General features: G+C 37.2%; 1 protein-coding gene across 8 annotated transcripts in view; it reads left to right on the top strand.

Moving 5' to 3' along the window:
• Window positions 1-222: 222 nt before the first annotated feature.
• Window positions 223-21,991, top strand: part of LOC135109648 (phosphorylase b kinase gamma catalytic chain, skeletal muscle/heart isoform-like) — a 30,863-nt gene continuing 9,094 nt past the window's right edge. For 2 of the 8 annotated variants that reach the window (XM_064021217.1, XM_064021162.1), the window contains exons 1-9: window positions 2,171-2,232; window positions 3,358-3,492; window positions 3,956-4,084; window positions 4,380-4,500; window positions 5,333-5,496; window positions 6,994-7,084; window positions 16,050-16,079; window positions 18,601-18,707; window positions 19,665-19,762. In XM_064021217.1, coding sequence (XP_063877287.1) covers window positions 3,369-3,492; window positions 3,956-4,084; window positions 4,380-4,500; window positions 5,333-5,496; window positions 6,994-7,084; window positions 16,050-16,079; window positions 18,601-18,707; window positions 19,665-19,762 — 864 coding nt within the window. In that variant the 5' untranslated portion in view covers window positions 2,171-2,232; window positions 3,358-3,368. Of the gene's footprint in view, window positions 246-2,036; window positions 2,233-2,257; window positions 2,282-3,357; window positions 3,493-3,955; window positions 4,085-4,379; window positions 4,501-5,332; window positions 5,497-6,993; window positions 7,085-11,821; window positions 11,913-16,049; window positions 16,080-18,600; window positions 18,708-19,664; window positions 19,763-21,991 lie in introns of those variants that run through there. The other 6 variants (XM_064021202.1, XM_064021176.1, XM_064021209.1 and 3 more) reach the window with 6 other exon arrangements.

The raw sequence follows: 21,991 nt of genomic DNA, 5'->3' as shown, positions 1-21,991 counted from the left end.
CAGATGAAATAAAAAAAAATTGTCAGATATAATATTAAAATTCTTAACGACTAACATGCAGAATAGCTGCTCCCTCCCTCTGTTTCTATTTTTTTTTTAATGGCTACGAATAAGATACGAAGTTAACACAAGTGGCGACTTCAGTGAGCGGTCTCCTTTGGTGCCGACCATGGTGTCGACAATCGACGGAAATTCGCTCTAATGTGATATCCGCTTTAGAGGTTGTGGTTTCATATATTCTACAGGTATGTAAAGAAGAAGAAGAAGAAGAAGAAGAAGAAGAAGAAGAGAGAGAGAGAGAGAGAGAGAGAGAGAGAGAGACCTGCATGGTTGGCTACCCTTTTTTGACATATATGTATGGGCAGGCAGAGGTTACAGTAAAATCCCTCTCATCCGGCATTCGAGTAACCGGCAGCTTCAAGTATCCGGCACATTTTTCCCCGAGCCTTAAAATCAATAAAAAAAATTAATGTGTACTCATAAAATCGATTAAAATTCCCGTGCGAGGCATAATTTGTCCCCTCGCCACCAGAGCGCACTGCTTCGCGCCAACCGCGGCCCACTGCACTGTGTTTACTCAGTGACTCAGTCCCGCGTGTGCACTGTTTATTGCCTGATGCCTTCATCATGCCTAAAGTTGTAGAAAAGAGGAAGCATGTTGTGCTTACACTTAAGCAGCTGATCAGATCAGCTGATCTTTGTTATGGTAAGATGCGTGAGTGTAGGGTGGTGATTGTGGACATAATTTCACTTCTATTCAAGTATCCGACAATATTCAAGTATCCGGCATGTCGGCGGAATTTCACTTCTATTCAAGTATCCGGCATGTCGACCGTTGATGCCGGATAAGAGGGATTTTACTGTATTTCAAATTAATATAAGGGCAGCACGGATTTGCAGGTACGTACGCCAGTCAGCAAGATTTCAGTACTAGACCAAGCTGTACTAATAATAATGACTGAGTTGTGTGCCATATTGAGATAGGAACAGCTAGTGTGTATTATTGGTTAATAGATTATAGAATAATACTGAAAAAAATGAGGTATTACAGGTTAGTAAAATACTGTAGAATGAGATGTCACAAGTTAATATAATATTATACATTTATAAGATGAGATGATAATGATGATGATGATGAGAGAGAGAGAGAGAGAGAGAGAGAGAGAGAGAGAGAGAGAGAGAGAGAGAGAGAGAGAGAGAGAGAGAGAGAGAAAGTATATATATGTGTAATAGAGTACCAGGCAGCACGGCTTCAGCTTCACAGAGTAAATCATGCCTAATGAATCTTTTGAGTATTTATTGCAAACTGTGTGATGCAGCAGGTAATGGGAATGACTGTGACAATGTATCTCTGTGAGGCAACAGGGAATGGGAATGAGTGTGGCATAATGTAACAAGCTGTTGTGAATACGTCGCACGCCCATAGTTGAGTTTCATGACACGGCTAAATGCCGTCAAAATTTAAATGTGCATAGAAGATCTATTTTGAATAGCTTGAGCTTTCACTTCTAGCAATATCTGCAGAAATTTGTTTTACACCCGGCATTTTTGTGTTTTACCCCGTCTTTCATCGGCCCTTCACCGTCTTCAGGTATACTACTGAATGTGGCACTATACAGACTGTGATTAGTTAGCTACTTGTTACTGTTTATGCATATCAATCACCTGATTTCATCTGGTTGGCTACCCATTGGTTCAGTCGATATAGATTTTAATTAATTTATTTAATTAATTTTTTATAGACTTTAAGACTTAATGTGCAATTTCCTTCCTGTGTAGGTACTCGTATTTTACTCTATCATGTGCCCATGGGGGGGCTGGCAAGCTCTGCCCTTCTCCTTTGTTATACTTTTTTTTTATATATATACAACAATAAACCTCTCAATCAATCAATCATATTTTGCTTGTGTCATGGTAGGATCAAAGTCAAGGATCATTCTTTGATCAAAATCAAGACATTCAGATGTAAACAAACCGTAGGACCCGAAGAAAAATCAGGAGAGGCATTAGATTAACGTTATATTAGGCAAAGAAACTCATGTACTTCCTCTTAATCACATTGAATTATAGTTAGACATAAAAGATGACGGTTAATTTGAATTACATGCCTCTTCGGGCATTACATAAGTGGCATACCATCATGTACTGGGACTCCTGCATACTGTGAGGGCTTAGCGGCCGTGAAGGTGAGTGGGTGAGGTCAGTGCTGAAGGTGAGACACGCTAAGTGAAGGTGAGGTTATGTAATAGCCAAGAGTATGTCAGCATTGTCATTTCCATCAGTAAGTGTGGGCTTGAGGTGTGTTAAGAGCCGAGTGAAGCAAAAGGGTAGTGATTAGTGGAAATCCCACGAGGATATCGCTTCGGGATACTTTTCGTTGTTTACAAATTTATCTCAAGGTCTGTGTCGTCATTCTTTATACGAGACAGTAATATTGTGCCGTTAACAGTCGATGAGTATGGTTCTATGCGCTTTTATTGGTAGTTCATTGGTTAACATATCAGTTTCATATATGATCATACCTAATCTCCAGAATTTGTAATGATAGAAAAATACAGATGGTTGAGTGAACGTCAGATGAAATATTTGCCGTTACATTAAGTGATTTCAAACTTTTTTGGTTATTCATCTCATCCCAGAATTTAATCTACATTTGCACAACACTCATTCTGATTGGTCAGGGGTGATATCAGCTCAGTCCCATTGTACATTATTCTGAGTGGAATCACACAGATTCCTTAGAGTAGTTAGGATACTTTTAGATAATGTGGGAACGAAAAGGAGTTTAGATGATATACCATGGTTATAAATTAAGAGAAAGATACTGTCGGTCTTAGGTGCTGGAATAGCTGATGCTAACGCCGGTGTGGTATAATGTAAAAATAAAAGTAATTTCTGTACAAAATTCAGTGCCATTCTATAACTTCTAAAATTTTCTTATATAATTGCATAGAATAAAAGTTTAGATTATCAAGTGGCATTAAATTACATTTATGAATACCCTTCATAGCATAGCAAGGGATAATAAAGTAAAATCCATAATGAGTGTTATAGTAAAGGAGAAACCTGAAATTAGATGTATGGATTTTACTAGATGTTTTCAAGTTGTGGCTTTAGATTTTTGGCAATGACTAGTATTTATATATGGTCTGTTTTTGTAATAATATGTCATCTTACATATTTAGGGCATTAACAGTTCATGGATACAGAGCAATAATATAAGAATGCTTCACTTATTGCTCTTCGGAGCTAAATTGTGCAGTCTGTGACAATATAACTGGTTCTGAGTAGTGTTTCTACATAAAATGTGGAATTAGGAGAGAGTAGTAAAGATGCTAATCTCTTATGGTGTTGCAGAGTGAGCAACCATGGCGGTGGACGATGATGTGGATGTGCTGCCTGACCGTGATGCAGCAAAGGGCTTCTATGCCAAATATGAGCCCAAAGAGGTGCTGGGCCGTGGTGGTTGCTCTGTAGTACGTCGATGTATTGGTGAGTAACAATAGAAAGGAGTGAGTGTCTTGAATCTTTCAGTTGAATTCTACATTTGTTTCATCCTATCAGTTACAAATTTATGGTCATCACCTATTGATGTTTATTATTTTAAAGATACACAGTTGTTTTATATTTATTTTTTATTTATATATATTTATTTATTTATTATTTTTATTTATTTTTAATTCTCTCTCTCTCTCTCTCTCTCTCTCTCTCTCTCTCTCTCTCTCTCTCTCTCTCTCTCTCTCTCTCTCTCTCTCTCTCTCTCTTCAGCTTCATTATTGCTCAACCTCCAGTACATTATTTTGAGAGTATAGTCTTTTTTCTAACATTGGAGATGTTTTTGTAGCTTCTCATGGTCATGATAATAAATAAGAGGGGTAAAAGGATGCCAATTTGTTAATTTCTGTGCCTGATTGCTTTCTCGCTCTCAATACACACTTGCACATACACCGTGCAGAAAAGGAGACTGGCCAGCAGTATGCTGCTAAGATCATCGACCTGAGTGACTCCTCAGATGAAGGCGTGTATGAAGCCACCAAGAGGGAGATTGAGGTGCTGCGCATGGTGGCTGGTCACCCATATATCAGTAAGTGGTGTGCCTTGATGCTACCATTTGGGAGAACAAAGGATCATTAGTGCAGAATTAACAAAAATAGGTACTTAAACAGGATCAAGAAAGTAAGTTTTCAAGTTCAAATATTGACTCTTGAAATGAATTGAATGCATATTGTTAACAAGAGACTTCCATGATTTCCAGACAAGGTTGAATTAAAAAGCTACTTAACTGTTGAATGAATTATAATGTACAAGGACTTTAATCACATACTTGCATTCTTAAGTCATGCTATATACTTACATTATCTTACTCTCCTCTTTAACAGTTGAGTTGCATGATGTGTTTGAGTCATCAACATTCATCTTCTTGGTGTTTGAATTGTGTGAGCATGGTGAATTGTTTGATCACCTTACTACCGTTGTGACCCTCTCAGAAAAGAAGACAAAGTGAGTACCAGGAGGGTGTGTGTGTGTATGTATTTGTGTGTCAATAGAATACTGGAATAAATTTATCTAAATGCTCAGACTTTGCAAAAATGTATGGACCGTAGATCGTACCTATGAAAATTTATATGCTACAAGGGTAAAGCTTAACCAAATTAATAGTAACATATTGTGCAAAGGGACTCACACATTCCGTCATGAACATTGTACCTCCACATATTCTTACATCTTTTCATATTTATGCACTTTAACCTAGTTGTGTAGCTGTACTATTATGCATAGGTAATTACATGCAACATCACATTTTGTACATGCATGGATAGCATGGATATATACATATGCCCTTATATGCATTGCTTTCTCATGATATTATACACATATAAGTACTATGCATATGCATATAATTCACATAGTTATATATACATAAATATTTATGCTCTAAACCTATAAGAACATATTTTCCCTAACTAACAGTTCTTTTAGTATCAAATGACTTTGTTACCAATATTATATCATGACATTATGTACTCAAATATGTAGGAATGCAGTTAGTAGGTAATTTATCCAAATATCCTTAACACTACATTTAAGAAGGGAGACAGATTATCACTAAAATTTTTGTTATCCATTTGCATAAACAAAATATATATTTGATTGGTTTGGTCTGTTTTCTTAGTGATTTTGTATAAATTTTTCATCTCAAAATTTTTGTCCATTTTTATTGTCAGTATATGTTGATATTTCATGGGCTGCTCATTATTATCATGGTCTTTGTGTGTATGCATATTTACATACACCACATGCTAAGATTTTCATGTTTGTGTGTGTGCTGCAGGGTCATTATGCGGCAGCTGTTTGAAGCACTGGCACACGTTCATGGTAAGGGCATCGTCCATCGTGACCTCAAGCCTGAGAACATCCTCCTGGATGACAACTACAACATCAAACTGACAGACTTTGGATTTGCCAAAGTGCTGCCTCCTGGCGAGACTTTGACAGGTGTGTAAGGAAAGTGTGTTGGTGTGTTGGGACTTGGGTAGGGTTTGTGTTGCATTCCAACCAGTGTGATTATCCTTGTCTCAGCAGCACTCATATGACACAAAATTGTGCTGAGAGCTTAGAATAAAATCCTTAAAGTCTCTGTTTGGCATTCTCTGATAGTATTTTGTAGACCTTTAGCTAATCATCTTTGAATTCAGTCCTTAATCTGACACAAAAAATCTTAAGTTTGAAAAATATATTTTGTAGCTCCATGTAGTGTAGGATTCTCAGATTGTTATGATATCATTAGTATGACTTACCTGCCTTGCTTAAACTCTTGCTTCTGTCTTCTGAATTGAGGGATGAAGAAGAGGTAGGTAGAGTGTAAGGTGTGTTGATCATGTAGGTGACACCTAAGTACTATTTTCAGTGATAACTATACTCCTCCCTGACCAAGTTTAGGTTGTGTCAATGCCACCATGAGTTTTGATGGGTATTTGATCCACAGGAGTAGAATGCATTTCTGGACCATAAGTGGAGCATGTAGTATGGTATGGTATGGTCCTAAGTAAGGGGTTATAAAAGCCAGCAATTTTACATTATTATTTTTTATTTATTTATCCATTTTTATTTAATTATTATTATTTTTTTATGAAATGAAAAGGTAATTTTAATACTTTTCATACTAAGACACATTTGCACTGACCAGCTGCATCAGCCACATTTATGGATCTCTTGTAGCCATTGGAAAGATCTAGTGTGAAATAGTATGAAGTGGTAACATTAATTACAAAGTTTCACTCCAAGGTTGATATTTTCACTAACAAATAGTAATCTGGAACACTTGGAATGCAGGTATTTGGCTTAAACCTGTACAGTTAAAGATAAAATGTTACTGTGCAATAATTTTTTTTCTCAAGGTCTGGCCCTGTGATGTCACAAGAATTTTTCAGGATCAAAATATTTTACCATCTTTCTAATAACCGACCCTTAGTAGAACAGGCAAAAGTTTAAAAAGAATCATATATGAGATCACCAGACTGGCCAGCAACATTAAATAAATTTGTGCACCTGAAAATCTTTAACCGTTTTTCTGAGTAAAAAAATTTGGTCCTGAAAAATTGTGTTTTGGAAGTTGGGATCATGATGACAAACTAACATTCCTGTGAATTATCTTTCAAAACTTGAAAGTACTTTTACTTCACCAAAACTAGATTGTGGCAATAATAACAAAAATGATAGTACACAGATATTTGGGTTCATACTGAAGTGAAGCTTGTGGTGTAGCAGAACAAATGATTTGATTATTGTAGACTTCCAGACTTGATGGCAAGCAGCAGACATTGGCACTCAGGACTCAGCTCATCTGGTTTTGTTGTAGTTGTTGTACTGATGTCAGTAAAATTTTGATAAGATTTAAACAGTAAAATATGAAATGTTTTGAAAGGAGTGTGTATGTGTAATTACGTGAGAGAGGGAGTGTGTATGTAAGAGCCATATGTTGTGGCATCCCAGAGCTGTGTGGCACCCCTGGTTACCTGGCCCCTGAATTGCTTCGCTGCAACATGATGGAGGGGGCGCCTGGGTATGCCCACCAGGTGGACCTGTGAGTACAGCACAGTACCGCATGGGGCTAGGCATGTATCTGTCCTTCCCTCTGTCCCACACTCTGCCCCTTTTTCCATGACCAGCACTGGAGAAGACTAGCAAACGTATTGCATATATTATCACTTTTGTTCTACATTGATGTGAATGGATAAGTTTACTTGTTTTGTTTTATTATTGCTCATGATTACTTTCTTCATGTTATACTGGTTATTTCATGCAACTACCATGCTTCACCAATATGTGCCACAAGTTAGCCAGTATGTTTCTCCACGGTCTTTCTTCATCACTGAAGTCTCTTTAACTCACTTGACTGGCAGTGAAAGTGTGTGAATACAATGGATATTCTTTATGGATTTATTTGGCCTTTATACAGGGTGCAATGTGAGTTTCTGCAAATACAGTAAAATCCCTCTTATCCAGCATCAATGGGACTGCCGACATGCCGGATACTTGAATAGAAGTGAAATTATGTCCACAATCACCACCCTACACTCACGCATCTTACCATAACAAAGATCAGCTGATCTTAATCAGCAGCTGATCTGATCAGCTGCTTAAAGTGTAAGCACAACATGCTTCCTCTTTTCTACAACTTTAGGCATGATGAAGGCGTCAGGCGATAAACAGTGCACACGCGGGACTGAGTCACTGAGTAAACATAGTGCAGTGGGCTGCGGGTGGTGCGAAGCAGTGCGCTCTGGTGGTGAGGGGACAAAGTATGCCTCGCTCGGGAATTTTAATTGATTTTATGAGTACACATTGATTTTTTATTGATTTTAAGGCTCGGGGAAAAATGTGCCGGATACTTGAAGCTGCCGGACACTCGAATGCCGGATGAGAGGGATTTTACTGTACTGAAAGAGGTGAAAGAATGTGTAATTCTAAGTAGAAAATGTTCTCTACACATATGCATTTTAAGGCTTTGTTTCCCCGTCAGAGGAGTTGAAAATGCATGGGACTCGCGGGTGTGCTCTGGGTGTAGCTATGAGGTGACGGACAGACGGTTGCCCTGTTGCAGCCTTGGAGGTACCACTTGGTCAAATTACAAATGGTTTAATCTTATTTTTTGCAAGCTGTGGAATATTACAGTATCTTATAACAAGACAAATGATATTTAAAAGCATGTACCGTATTTGATGGCTCATAAGACGCATGGGCTCATAAGATGCACCCAGTTTTGGCAGACATTGAAATAAAAAAAAAAGATAAATGACCGGATTCAAGCTTTTGAACATGAAGTGAAGGATTTCACCTGACATTTGAAGACTCTCACATGCATTTAGATCATTATTAGATCCCAATATTTTGTATTTAAAAACTTTAATATTTGCTAGTAGTCTATGTACCAATCCTGTTGTGAGATGTAAACATGTACCTGGCATATGGCATCAGCAATGACTGTGAGAGACTACAGAGGTAATAAAGTTTGCTCATAAGAATGTTAAAAGATGGGTGCGTCTTATAAGCCATCAAATGCGGTCGGTAATTTACTGATAAGCATTACACAACAACATTATTACAGTAAAATGTTACGTGGCATCATCACTCAGCTGTTTTCAAGGTCGCTTGGACTCGATCCCCTCTCCTCTCTTGCTTTGATGATGCCACGTAGCATTTTACAGGAGTACTTTTAATCACTGCAATAATGCTGTCGTGTAATGCTTATTGGTAAATTACATGCTTTTAATACCATTTGTCTTGTTAATCCACAACTTACAAAAATAAGATTAAGCCATTTGTAATTTGACCAAGTAGCACCACTGAGGCTGTGACAGTGCAACTGTATGTCTGTCACCTCATAGCTACACGCAGAGCATACCTGTGTCCCATACATTTTCAACTCCTCTGACAGGTAAACAAAAACTTTAAAATGCGTATGTGTATAGAACATTTTCTTCTTAGAATTACACATTCTTTCGCCTCTTTAAGTATTTACAGAAACTCGCGTTACGCCTCGTATTTGTATGCATCCTAATAAGCTGGCAGGATTAATTATTGAGACTTCAGTAATTTTATTACAGGTGAAAGGTGACCTGGCCTTCCCTTTCATTCAGCTTCTTTCCCTAACTCACACTTTTGCATGGTCTGACTCACTTCTCCTCTTGTTGTATATATTCTCTTTCAGTGTGCCAAACTACATGGTGTGTAGCCCACTGACACCTGTTCTGCGGTGCAGTAACTTACTGTATATGGTTTTAATGTATTGAGTTGTACTTTACTTTTGCCTGTAGCATTTTTATCAATATGTGTGTGTATGTGTGTGTGTGTGTGTGTGTGTGTGTGTGTGTGTGTTGATATGTATGTAATTGCTTGTGGAGCCATTGCCTCCTGGTCAACACATGGCTTGATATCTGAGCATGAAGTTAAATTATTGGTGTTTTGCCCTCATGATCAAAAACCCTCAATACTTTGCATTGTCCAAGTGCTGGGGATGCTGTTATATAGGCTAGTATATGCTCATTCTTCATACCAGTCCCAGTAGTTTGCTAAATCCAGCCCTCCAACTGTTATTTCTTACTATTCCTCTGTGAGGGAGATTAAAGATCTTGCACCTGATTTCTTGGCTGAGGATGGCACTACTCAGGCCTCCACCCATCACCAGAGTATATTTTTGTCATTGTAAAATACCCCTCACTAAAGGTTTTGCCTGCCACTAATGTCTATATCATGCAATGAATACAGATTATTGTACATTTCTGTTATCCTGGTTCTTTTTCATGCAGACAGATTTATAAGACAACTTTCTTTGGAGGGTTTTATATCTAGCCAGTGGTCATTTCTTATCTCTTGGTGACAAAGTTTACTACAGAGAGTTCCTACATGAAGCAAAGTATATGATTATAATTATTATACTGGACAGTGATATGCCATGTTACTAGTATGCCATGCTAGTGACATGCCATGTCACTTCAGGTCAGGGACCTGATTACATTTGTTTTTCCTCTAACTTGTTACTGGGAGGCACTGGTTCATGATTAGTGTCTGGGGACAAGTGAGAATTATGGGTGAGCAAGGTATCATGCTAAGTTATACCTTAGTTGTGTGGGTTTGTAAGCTGTCTGAGTGGTGTGATATCTTCTAGGCTGGTCCTTAGAAATCTTGTTATATTCATATTTCTCTTCGTGAAGTAAACTGTGAGTACTTGAATGTATAAAGATTACTCAAGCATACAGGTGTGTGTCTCCAACAGAGATGTTTGCCATTATATATATATATATATATATATATATATATATATATATATATATATATATATATATATATATATATATATATATATATATATATATATATATATACAGGGCATAAGATGAGTTTCTGCAGATACTGCTAGAGGTAGAAGTATGAGTTATTCAAAGTTGAAAATGTTCTATGCACATATGCATTTTGAGGCCTCATTTAGCCTTGGCATGAAATTAAAGTGTTGGCAGGTAACAGGTACAATGGCCATGCCAGGTGCAGGATGTGGGGTATTGAGAAGTGACCTACTGATAAACAATACACAGGGATAGTGTGGCTGTTATTAATGACAAGTTAAATGATAAGTTATGTGGCACCTCACCTGCACGGGCAGTGAAATAGGGAGGGGGGAGGAGTGTGGCTAGAACTAAATCAGCTGATTGTCAGTCACTAGCAGTTTCCTGCCAAGACTGACTATAATGAGTAATAATGACAAAAATGGCAGTATGATGCAAAGTATACCCATAAAGTTTCTGTGAGGACATGATGGCATTAACAATACTGTAAAATGCTACAGGTTAGCGTCTTCAACTACATTGAAGTTCTCTCTCTCTCTCTCTCTCTCTCTCTCTCTCTCTCTCTCTCTCTCTCTCTCTCTCTCTCTCTCTCTCTCTCTCTCTCTCTCTCTCTCTCTCTCTCTCTCTCTCTCTCTCTCTCTCTCTCTCTCTCTCTCTCTCTCTCTCTCTCTCTCTCTCTCCAGCTTACTCGAAGTGGCCACCATAAGCGTCGATACACAGCTGTGCTTGTTGCATCATGGAATGTGCACTTTTCCTTATAAGTTCTGGACTATTTTTGATGTGTTGCAAAGATTCCATTATTCTTTGCATAAGTTCTTGTTTGTTGTTACTTTTCTTTTAAAACACAAGTGATTTCATGTGTCTCCAGAGATAAAAGTCCAGTTGTGTTAGGTCTGGTGACCTGGTAGGCCAAGGATGTGATCTTCAGCCTATCCACCATTCAGGAAATGTCTGGTCAAGGTGCTGCCTCACTTGCTTACTGTAGTATTATCAACATCTGCCCCCCCCAATCCTGCCCTCAGCCCAGCTGTTGTATGTGTTGCCTGCCAACACTTGAATTTCATGCCACAGCCAAACAAGGCCTCAAAATGCATATGCACATGGAACATTTTTGACTTAGAATGACTTGTACTATTACCTCTAGCAATATCTGCAGAAACTCATATTACACCCTGTGTGTGTGTGTGTGTGTGTGTGTGTGTGTGTGTGTGTGTGTGTGTGTGTGTGTGTGTGTGTGTGTGTGTGTGGTATACACACACATTGTTTGTATTGTTCCCTCTGTCACAAAAGGCCTTGTGGTTTCCATATGTGGCGGTGTATTTCAGACCTTTCAGTCCATGGATGAATAATAGACCTATATAATGACGACAGAGATGATTGTGATTGTGTAGGCTTGTTGGAACCAAAGTCTTGGCAGCAGGCTGCCACTCTCTTTCACTCTGAAATCCCTCTGAAGTGCTGGCACTGTGTTAACACAGATGTGTGCGGCACCCCGGGCTACCTGGCACCTGAGGTTCTCCAACGTGCCATGTACGAGGGCTGCCAGGGTTACACACATGCTGTTGACCTGTGAGTGAGCTCTGTGTGTGTGTGTGTGTGTCAGTGTGTGTGTGTGTGTGTGTGTGTGTGTGTGTGTGTGTGTGTGTGTGTGTGTGTGTGTGTGTGTGTGTGTGTGTGCCTGGGTCAGTGAATGAGCACAGACATGCAGGAAGATGGAATGGGAGAGAAGTATAATGTGAATCATCATCCTTATTTTAACTTCAAAGTCAAAACATTGAATTTTCTATAGAATGTGATTAGAATATGTGTAACTGTTCAACAATATATCACTTTTACTTGGAAATCAGTACCAATCTTTTTTGCCTAAAAATGGTTACAATTAAGATAAATTAAGATATAATGAAATGTGTCATTATGTCTAGTTTCAGTGGAGAGTCCTGACATAGAATGATGGAGGTAACTGAGGGGAAGGGCAGTGAAGGTCAAGGATTTAGAAAAAAATAGAAAGGCTTTGTAGATTAGATTTTGGAAAGAGGATAATAGTGGAATACTTAGGAAAGTATGCAAAGTATGTGTTGTATACAAAGCCTTTATGGTCGTAAAGAAACATAGGTTGTGGTTCATTTTAAAACTCTATTGAATGTTCTTTAAATTTATAGTTTACAAAGGCAGTTGTTAGAAGGAATTCAGGCTTTTAATAGGGAGGCAAGTGATTCTATGATGGTTGAGAGAAAGGTTACTATAGGAGGAAGAATGGGGCAGGAATTTGTGATGTCTCCATGGTGTTTAATATTTTTTATGAGAGATGAAAGTTTTAGTAGGCAATGTTGGTGCAAGGCTGAAACTGAATGGGTTGTGGTGGGCAATGATATCATGTCTTTTTGCAGATAAAACTATGTTGCTTGCAGAGTGAACAGCAACTTCAGTGAATAGTGGATCAATTCTTTAGTGTATGTACAAGACAGAAAGTTTCTCTTGCAAAGGTTATGAGTAAGATAAATGAGTATACATATAGAAAGATCTTTAAGGAATAGCTTTCTCTAGCTAACTATGTGTTATAGATTAGAGACTTTGATATGAAATAGGGCACATCAGTCAAGACTGTTTGCTATGGAAATAATTTTTCTGAGAGGAACATGTGGATTAACAAGCTAGGAGAGGTGATAGCATTGAAAACTTCAAAATTAAGTGAAGTTTGGAATCATGGTATAGGTGAAAATGAATGTACTGAAACACTTTAGCCATATTTAGAGAATGAAGAGGGAAGAGTTTGTAAAGAAGGTGTATATGGGTGAAATTGAAGGTTTACATAGTAGAAGGTCATTTGGAAGGTAGAAAGCTGGAGCAAAGGAGTATATGTGTGAAATAAATGGTAGTAGAAACAGGGCTGGAACTTGCAAGGAGGAAGTATTTGGATGGAAATTTAAAGGCTCTTTTGGCTTGGTCATCCCTTTGGGTAGTAATCCCAGAGGAACCAATGTGTCAGAGATAGATAGATTGATCAATCAGTCTCAAGGACAGAAATATTCAAGGGAAGAATTATGTATAAAAAATAAATCATGACCAAGAGAGAAAGCAAGAATTGGAAGGGAATAGGAACTTGAAACTTTACCTTTCTGAACAAAAAATATTTAGTGCTGAAACCATAACTGGTTACAGCTGTTTGAGTATACATGTATGCATACATAATATATTATGGAACACAAATTTGTGAATGTGGAGTTTATTGTTGCTTTGTCATAGTTTGTTTGCATGATATGCTTTTTGAATGGTATGAAAAGTCATTGTGTAAGGAAACACTGTTTGATGTGTGCATTTTGTCCTTCATTGCCAATCTCTTAATCCCTAAAAGATCTGACACACTCAGTGGAATTTAAGAATCAGTATAATGAGTCATCTCTCTCTCTCTCTCTCTCTCTCTCTCTCTCTCTCTCTCTCTCTCTCTCTCTCTCTCTCTCTCTCTCTCTCTCTCTCTCTCTCTCTCTCTCTTTGTTGCACAAGTATCTTTAGTTTCTAGTGTTACCTTGCTAGGATTTTGTTTGTACAAACTCTTAACTACCTCTTTTACATTGACCAATAACATTGTTACATTTTGCTTTTGTAATCTTGTTCATTAGTTGTGATTGTGATCTATCTGCTTTTTTTTTTTTTTTTAGTGTTCCTTTTTCTATTTATATTTTGTTTTACTTAGTTTTTCATCTGCTACAATTTTTCCCTTAATAGTTTACCTGGTATGAAGTAACCCAGCTTTGATACCAAGTTTTTTGTTTGTTTATTTTTCTATGGAGTGCATTAGCATTCACACACACACACACACACACACACACACACACACACACACACACACACACACACACACACACACACACACACACACACACACACACACACACACACACACACACACACACACACACACACACACACACACACACACACACACACACACACACACACACACACACACACACACAAACTTTTTTTCTAACATGTTAAAAATGCACTGAAGCTGAATTTTGCTACTCCAGCTGTTTTGTTTATTCTATAACTCACAAAAGTTGTTTGATTGATCAACAGTGAGACAGATCAACACAAGCCTCACCGAATTGTCCATCACTAGCTATCTTGTTCTTTCATATTTCTTATTCTCTGCAGCTTGTTTCCTGAAATACTTGATTTGTGATTCTATCTGTGAACAGTAGAGCACTTATGCTTTACCCAAATAATTGTAAAGAAATTGTAATTGAAGATCAAATGAGTTAAAAAGTGGAGAAGGTTGAAGTAGTTTATGCACATATGTATTTCATATCATATTTCTGTGAAATCATTGAGCCACTGTAAAACTAAATGATGATACTTGGTAGAAGTACCTAGTTCTTCACAATATGCAGCTTGTTTTGCATATTTTCAATGCTAAACTATTTTATTGTTCAGTGGTAGAATCTCAAAGTACAAGTGTTTCATGATGGACCCAAAGTGCAAAGAAAATAAGGTAAACATAACATAAAGTCAGCGACATAAGTGATTAAAACTTATGCTGACATGAGCGTCAATGCACAAACTGGCAACTCGCTCCTTCTCAGTCTCAAAAAAATCTGTTGGGAGAAAATGACTACTTATATGGCAATTTAGGTTAGCTTCTCATATATTTTTGAAAGTATAGAATAATGGATTCAATATTTGACATATTGACATAAGAGAGAGTTATCATTTGTGACCACTCCTTGCTTCAGCTAACAAAAACAGCTGTGTTTGTTTTAAACAAAGTTTTCTACTCGGATAATTTGTGATTTCTGGGAAATATACAGGCCACAATTACATAGTATGAGTGTTAGAGTTTTACTAGAATGGTGAAACAAATAGAAAAATTAAGCTGTATAACTATTGCCAGTGAAAAGACTGTGAGTGCATTGGTGAAGAAATGGTGCAATGAGGGATGCGAGGATGTGTCTCACCACAAACATGGTGGTGGGTTGCCCCAAAATGTTTGATAACACCTTATATGGTATCAAGAGACAGTAAAAGGTATATCCTCAGTTTACACAAAACAACTAAAAAAACAAACATTTTGGGATGACCCACCAATATGTTTGTGGTGAGGCACATCCTGCCATCCCTCATTGTGCCATTTCTTCACCAATGCATTTACAGTCTTTTCATTGTAGTAATTATACAGCTTATTTTTTTACATTTATTTCACCATTCTAGTGAAACTAACACTTATACTATGTAATCGTGACCTATATATTTCCAGTTAGCATTGCACATCACCACAACAGAACACTTTGCTTAAAACAGACGCAGCTGTTTTGTTAGTCAAAACAAGTAGCAGTCACAAAAGATAACTCTCCTTTGTGTCATTGTGTCAAACACTGAATTGGTTATTCTATGCTTTCAAGAACATAAGAGGAGCCAACCTAAGTTGCTATGTATTCATTTCCTCTTGGCAGATTTTTGAGACCGAGGAATGAGTTGCCATTTGTGAAATGTGATGCTCATGTTGGTGGGAGTTCTAATCACATGTCACTGACTGTAAGATAGTTGGTGCAGTTCAGAGCAGTCTGTATCAGTCTGTTAAACACTGCTGACTAATCAGCTGAAGTGGTGGAGCTTAATTTGTTCATTTTTGACATGTTAAAAGAAACATTATGCAGTATTCGGCATCTTCATTTTTTGCATCTAATTGTTTTGGTTATCTCTTTGCAGATGGGCATGTGGCGTCATCATGTACACCCTGTGAGTGCACTTAGGAGAGTGTTTGAGACATGAGAGCACAGTTATGACTTAAGGTTTGATTGTTGAGTACAGCTAGTGTGAGTAGAGGGGAGAGTAAGGACAAACACAGTTTTGCAGAATATATTATGGACAGTAGGTATGGAAGGTTCTATATAAATAATATTCAAAAGATTAATCTTGAATGTGACAATTAGTATGAAGGTTCATTCTTCTACATAAAGATAAATAATGTTTTATGTTTGTAAGAAATAACAGTTCTTAGTTAAGTCTTCTTTGGCACTTCACCTTTACAGGCTTATTGACTGAAGGGGTTGATTTGTTATTGATGAAAGAATCAAGGGAATGGTTGATATGACTGGTTACTTCTTTAGCTACAAAATGTAAAGTAATATGAAGACCACTTAGAGGAGGTATTGCTAACCTTAGCTTCACAAACCTCTCAGAAGCTGTGGAAGGCTTTTTGGGGGATGCTAATAAGTACAGTGATACCTTGTGATTATTTTGGGTTGTTCGAATTTGGAATCTTCAAATTGGGAAGTAATTTATCCCATTCAAATTAATGTAAAAAGAATTAATCCATTCCTGGTTACAAAATCCCCTATATATATATATATATATATATATATATATATATATATATATATATATATATATATATATATATATATATATATATATATATATATATATATATATATATATATATATATATATATATATATATATATATATATTTTTTTTTTTATTTTTTTATTTATTTATTTTTTTTTTTGTGGGTTTATGTTGTGCACTAAACAGAGAATTGAATGAAAGTAACTTAAATTATAGAAAAATACAATAAAACATGAAATATATATTTTGGCATATAAAACAGCAGTTGAATTATCCTAAAAAGACACAAAAAAGTGGGTTGTCCTATGCATCAGATATAAAAACAACAATCTTAAATTTTTATACAAAATAACATTGTAAATAAACACCAACCTCAAAATGGTGAGTCATTGAAAATTCCTTTTGGCGTCTTCAGTCTTGAAAACAATTGTATGCAATTTTTATTTTGCACTAAAATTCTCTCTCTCTCTCTCTCTCTCTCTCTCTCTCTCTCTCTCTCTCTCTCTCTCTCTCTCTCTCTCTCTCTCTCTCTCTCTCTCTCTCTCTCTCTCTCTCTCTCTCTCTCTCTCTCTCTCTCTCTCTCTCTCTCTAAGACTGATAGAGAATGAAAATGGAATTATACGAGAGTGAGAAAGGATGAATAAAAAATTACATGGAATAAATGAGGGGGAGAGAGAGAGAGAGCGAGGTCCTACTCCTTGTCTTTTATCTCTGACAGATAAGGGGGAGGGGAGATGACAGGTAGGGAGGTTTGAGACCAGATGAAAGAGGAATGGAGAAGAAAGGTCAGAAAGGAACAATGGGAAGAAGGGACATATGGGGAAGGAAAGTATATGGGGCAAGGAACAGAGAGAGAGAGAGAGAGAGATGGAAGGAGGGAGGGTAGGCAGAATAGATAGAGGAAGGAAGGAAATAGGGAGGGATGGGGGAAAAGTGCAGAGAAAGGAGGAGGGGAAGGAATGGTGGAGGAGGAACACAAGAGGGACTAGTGACCAAGTGGCGTCGCTTGAATGAGTGTTTGTGTTCGAATTGGAGGACAAAATTCATTTGCCAACCCTGTTCGAATTGGGAGTTGTTCAAATTGAAGGACATTTGAAACACAAGGTATGACTGTGTTTCAAAAATTAAAAGAGTAAACTAAATTAGATGTTGCCTTAGTGACAGTATTGTTTGGCATTTTAATCTATATAGACCCATTTGTGATTCTTGACATTGTTGCACCACTAATAGTATAGAGGTGTCACATGCTAATCATGTGTTTTCTTATGGAAAACTGGCTTGAAACCTCTGAATCATAGAAACTACATTTTTTTTTTTCAATTGTTCCTTCTGGGAGCATGTGGTTCTTACATGAGGCAAAAGATATTGCCAGGTTCACATTTGACTACATAAGGCTGTTGAGGGAGTTCCAAGAAGTTAAAGTAAACAACCTCAAAGTGCTCACAGATTTGTATCACTAGGAGAGTTAACATTAGCAAAGTTTTGTAATAATTATTTAATACTCTAGAATAAATCAATAGAGTGTGGACAGTGGAAGTAAATCATATTGACATACTGTATGTATGAAATCACATCATGTCATTATGATTATCTTAACCTTATTTTCACCACAGCTTGAGTTTGGAGACCAAAGCCTGACAAACCAAAATGTTGAAAGACGCGAGTCTGAGATTCATTTAAGGAGAGTATAGGAAAAACTCACCATATGTAATGTAAAAATATGAGAAGAAAAGTGGAGTAAGATATGATAGAAGATGAACAGCATTCTCAGAAATAAAGGCTTAGATGGAGGCATTTATTTTCCTAGGGGGTACTGACTAGTAGTGATAGAGAGATATTTAGATTAGTAGTATTTATTTTAGTTTAAGATAATAAATTCTTCCAACCCTTACACACAACCTCCTTGCAGACTGGTGGGCTGTCCACCTTTCTGGCACCGCAAGCAGATGGTGATGATCCGCAACATAATGGAGGGGAAGTACTCTTTCAACACCCCAGAATGGGAGGACATAACAGGTGGGTGCTGATGTTTCCCAGTATAATTCTGTTATTTTTTATTCAGCTGATAATTTCAGGAAGATATGGCATGGCACTGTATGCATTTTTACATAATAGGTGCTTTTTGGTAAATAAAAACAAAGTACTAAAAAATCTAAGTAATTAAATAAAATTCAATCATGAAAGTAATTAATTAATCATGTTAAGTGACCAAAGTGAATAGCAATTTTTACTAGACCACTGTATAACCTCTATACTGTTGGTCAGCTTGAGTGATGTCTTTCTGCAAGACAGTCGTAAGTAATGGTGATGTGTTGAGTTCAGGTGGTAACACCATACCATTCCCTTGGCCATTCATCTGCTTCCTTTATTCCATGGCTACTATTTGATTGCCATATTCCACCATTCATTGACAACACTTTCAGGCTCATACCCTGCAAAGAAAATAAGAATACAAGGAGATAGTATTGATGCAAAAGAGAGAGAGAGAGAGAGAGAGAGAGAGAGAGAGAGAGAGAGAGAGAGAGAGAGAGAGAGAGAGAGAGAGAGAGAGAGAGAGAGAAGCAATTAGAACATGGACAGGAATGAGTGAAAACTTTTCTGCTAGCACTCTTGCATTGTGGCTACTGAGGGAGTTTTCAGAGGAGTTTAATAATATATAGATGGAAAGATAGGTACTTCAATCATCTTCAAAATTATAGAAAGGCTGATGATAACTAGACAAGCAGTCTAAGAGAAGTACAGTAATCTATGGAATTATCCCCACATGCATATATTTCTTTAGATTTGATATTGTTGATTGTATGTTTATTCATTCATAGTATAGAAATTCTGGAAGATTGATATAGTCAGTAACACCAATCAATTGAGGATGTGATACAGTAAGTCCACAGGAGCTGGTGCTTTGTGAAGAGCCTCATCATTCTGCCTCATGCTGGCAAGGAGTGGCAAGTACTCAGTGAAGTGTATCCACAGATACTCCAAAGGATCTTATCTCCAAGTTGCTCGTGGTGGAGCCAGCACAGCGTATTTCTGTCCAGGAAGCCCTCACCCATGACTTCTTCCAGATCTTGGTGAGCTTTCTTCTGCTGTGATTTGGATGCCTTTTTTTTTTCTTTTTTCTTTTTTTTTTTTCTTTTTTTTTTTCTTTCTTTTTTTCTGCCAGGCCTCTGCTGCTGCTGCTGCAACCGCCTTCCACCCATCATTCACAACTTGAGAGACTCTGGGAATTACACTTTTATTTTCTTTATCACCAAGGCACACATTAGAACCATCTTGGCCCTTCAGTATTTTTTAATGATTTTCAAAGTTTTTGGTAATCTTTATATTGTAGTAAGTCAGTGGTCAGCACAGCCCTGAGCCCCTGATGACTTGGGCTTCTTCTTCCTTCCTTCACTCCAATGGTCTCCCAAGAGAAGCATTTATGACAATTTATATTTAATTATTTATCAAGTTCTTTTATTTCAATTACGGTATTTTATCTTCACTTTCCTACTATTTTTCATTGGACCTTTCTCTATATGTATCCTCTTCTCTCTCTAGCCTGAGATGTTTCCATCCCAGTTGGCATGTAATTTTTTTTCCCCTCTAGAGTATCTGTTATCATTTTGTGTACATCCAGTAGTTCCTGCCTTTCTTTGTTTCTCTTTTCCTCATGCTTGTTCCTCATGCCCTTGTATCTCTTTCTCTCTCTCATCTGCAACCTTTCCTATCCTTTCATAATTCTTTTCTCTCCTGTTTCATCACATAGTCCTTGTGGGGTCCATTCAGATTATTGTTATTAAATAAAGGAAACAAAATTCAAAATTCTCCAACAGCTCGGATTATTTTCTCAATTTATTTTGGCTTGCTGCTTTACTTTTTCTTTATGGTATTTTTGCTTCATTTCTCAGATTTGTTTTCTGATAATGTTTTTGACATTCCATTTTTCATCAAGATATGTTATTCCTCTTACATTATTTTATGTAGAATCTAACTTCTGACAGTTTTCCCCCTGTCTGTCTGAAGTTAGTTGTGCACCATATTCTTCAGCCTGGTGCATGTTTCAGTACACAACACCAATATGTAATGAAGTCACTTTTATAGCTTGTGATGAGAATGGAGTCACGCACTACAGAGGGGCTTTATACTTAGTATATTTCAGCATAGTGACTTAAAGATTAGCAATGGACCAGTGGTGATGGTGGTAATATTATTGGGCTGCTGAAGAGAGCAGGACCCTCAAAAAGTGTTGCTAAAGTTAAACACTACTCATGAAGTTGGTGATGACTTTGAAGGTTTTAACAGTGTTGTAGAAGAGGCTCAGAGACCTGAGAGAAAGGCTGTGGCTCAAGGTGGTGTTGGGGGAGGGTAGGAGGGTGTGGGTAGTGGGGCAAGCAACCATTATGGCTGCCCACACACCACTTCAGGCTTGTTATAGTAAGCAGCACTTCAGACTCCATGCTTATGTTGCCTTTTTGTATTTAATTTTTTTTTTTTTTTATAGGTATATTGACTGCTTTTAATAAGCACATGATATTTAGAAATTAAAACTACTCTACAGGAGAAAGTATAGTAAACTTCCTCAAGACCATAAGCTATTTTTTTTTCTCTCTCTTTCTTTATAGGCATAGTATTCTGTGCTTTGTGAATTTTAAGCTCAGTAAGATTTCACCAGACTACTTGGGTTACTAAGTATGAAGCTCTTCTGTACTAGTCACAACATGCACAAAAGCACGATACTCATACAACCTGGCAAAAGATCAGTGGATCTTCGAAGGGCTAGACACTTGGTGTTTCTGGTATGAAAGAAACAGAACAGTCAAGGGAGCTATGTTGGAGGGAAGGAAGAAGGAAGATGCTCTTTTTTATTTTTTTTACATATATACTAGATCTTTTTTAATAAACCTGTTGTATTATACTTAATAATATTTGACTTTTGTTCCATGTCCATGGTTATAACATAACTCTATTAAACACCATATAATTTTGCTTCTTTCTGCTACTGCCTCTGACATCTAGTCTTTTTTTTTTTTTCTTTTCATAGTTCCTCCTGATATTTTTTTTCTTTGTCCTTCCTCTGAATCTATTAGTTCCTCTCCTGCCATCTCTTTTTTATATATATTTTTAATTAACATTATTGTTTGTTTGGGTTATTTACTCATAAGCAATACAGGGAGGCCTCTGTTTCAGTTGTGTGTGTGCATGTATGCATGTTTGTAAGAGTAAATTCAATCAAAATTACTTGAGATACAAAGATATGCAGCATTAGAGTATGCGAGCAACTGGAAGCAGATAAGGAGACTTAATGAAATTAATACCTT

The sequence above is a fragment of the Scylla paramamosain genome, chromosome 2, assembly GCF_035594125.1.
Source record: "Scylla paramamosain isolate STU-SP2022 chromosome 2, ASM3559412v1, whole genome shotgun sequence".
Lineage (NCBI taxonomy): Eukaryota > Metazoa > Arthropoda > Malacostraca > Decapoda > Portunidae > Scylla > Scylla paramamosain.
The sequence above is the reverse complement of the archived record's forward strand: the minus strand, read 5'-3'. Positions and strand labels throughout refer to the sequence as shown.